This window comes from Lactuca sativa, chromosome 8 (genome assembly GCF_002870075.4).
Source record: "Lactuca sativa cultivar Salinas chromosome 8, Lsat_Salinas_v11, whole genome shotgun sequence".
Taxonomy (NCBI): Eukaryota; Viridiplantae; Streptophyta; class Magnoliopsida; order Asterales; family Asteraceae; genus Lactuca; species Lactuca sativa.
In genome coordinates, this window is record NC_056630.2 from 17,136,324 (window position 1) to 17,138,247 (window position 1,924).

The 1,924-nt window shown below is 35.7% G+C and overlaps 1 protein-coding gene across 1 annotated transcript; it reads left to right on the top strand.

The window, feature by feature from the left end:
* The first annotated feature begins 229 nt into the window (after positions 1-229).
* LOC128128037 (elongator complex protein 4-like) lies at positions 230-1,058 on the top strand. The gene is made up of 4 exons (XM_052766816.1): positions 230-410; positions 505-731; positions 834-903; positions 986-1,058. Exons 1-4 carry the CDS (start codon positions 278-280, stop codon positions 1,033-1,035), a joined length of 480 nt encoding a protein of 159 aa, XP_052622776.1. The 5' UTR covers positions 230-277; the 3' UTR covers positions 1,036-1,058.
* The last annotated feature ends 866 nt before the right edge of the window (positions 1,059-1,924 follow it).

Consider the following 1,924-nt stretch of genomic DNA (forward strand, 5'->3'; position numbering starts at 1 on the left):
ATGGAGTTCACGCGGACTATGGTTCAGAGAGTTCTAAATTAATTTATCTTCAAATCCTGTTTGGAGAACTTCTAGTTTACACTAATGAGCGATGTGGAATAGATTGCATACCGGCTTTGGTAGTTTCCTTCCAAAATTGATGTTGTTCAAGTATTCTACAAACATTATATATGATTGTTAATAAAATCATTTACTCCAAAATCATTATATATGTTGTTTACCTGTTTGATCCGTTTGTTCTTATTTCTCAGGAGGATTAAAAAACTGTCCGATATTTATGGCTACTGGCAAAGTCCGGACAAGTAGTTTCTCAAAGAACTTTTCAGCTGCACCTACCTCTTCTGTCCCTGGTCTCAAGTATGGACCAAATGGAACAATCTTTCTTTCATCAGGCATACCGGATCTTGATAGTAATCCCAATACCCCCTTTTTATATTTTATTAAAGCATCTAAACAAGTATCACAACAATTTCTTAATGGATGATTTGTTTCTGTAATATCTAGAGATTTTAGGTGGGGGATTCCATTTAGGAAGTCTGGTAATGATCATGGAAGACACTGAAGCACCTCATCATATGCTTTTGTTAAGCACTTTCATGTCTCAGGGACTAGTACACAACCAACCTGTTCTTTATGCAAGCCCAGTCAAAAACCCTAGAGCCTTTCTTGGAACCTTGCCAACTACTTTAGTCCCCAAAGATGACAAATCTCGTAACACTGATGCAGAACAGGTACTACTTTACTTTTTCCCATTTTGCCCTTAGGAACATGCATCTTTCTCTTCACAACTACAACTGTATTAATGTAAATTATGCCTTTTTATGAGCTTGTAGAAGGATTTGCGGATTGCTTGGCAATATAAGAAGTACCTTGGGGAAAATAAGCAACATAACGAGGAGCGAGGTAATTTTGTATCTTTTTATCCATTGTGGGGATTTTTAGTATAAAAAGTAAACATCTTTTGTGTTGTGATAATGTGATGCAGATGGGAAAATAGAGTATTGCAATGAATTTGACCTAAGGAAGCCTATATAGAAGCATTTGATAACGGGAAACCGTGTGGAGTGTTTTAGCCTTTTAGACTGTTCAAATCTTGCTGGATTCCGTGATAGTTGTTCAAAGTTCATATCTCAATTTCCAAAGTACTGATGTTATTATTAGTAGTGGATTGATCTTATTAAACTTAAAAGTGGTCATCTTCATTGACTCTTACACCTAATTTTCATAATTCTAATCAGGTATGATGGAAATATCACAAGTGCAGGAAGAATTGCTATCCAATCATTTTGAAGCCTGTAGTGTTCAAGGGATATCAAATAGGCGGTGCAATTTGTGATGGAGCTACAGGGGCGACTGCCAAAACGCTTAAATTACCTCGTGAAGATGAGTTCTGGAGTAGGGGAATTAGTGCCTGCGCAATCTGTGATGGAGCTTCACCAATTTTTAAGGGTGAAGTTCTTGCTGTTGTTGGAGGAGGTGATACAGGAACTGAGGAAGCAATATATTTGACTAAATATGCAAGACATGTACATTTACTTGTACGCAGGGATCAATTAAAGGCCTCACGAGCTATGCAGGACAGGTTAGAAAAAATATGTATTTCTCTTCTCTTAATAGGAAACAAAAAGTAAATACAAATTTAAAAATGGATTAAAAATGGAAAATTTTGTACCAATTAAGAGGATATTATTACCTATAAAACAAGACCCATGATGTGTGTAAAACCAACTAGTTTTAATCCTACTAACTCAGACACAAAATAAACACACGAAAGGTAGTGTACCTATCGATTAGTAATATAGTTCAAGCAAGTAGGGTATCGAACACAGGGAACGGTAAACAATTAAAATAAATGCTAATATTATCTAAATAAAACAAATAACAAAAGGGGGTTTTCTCTAGTTTTACAAGACTAGGAACTTAA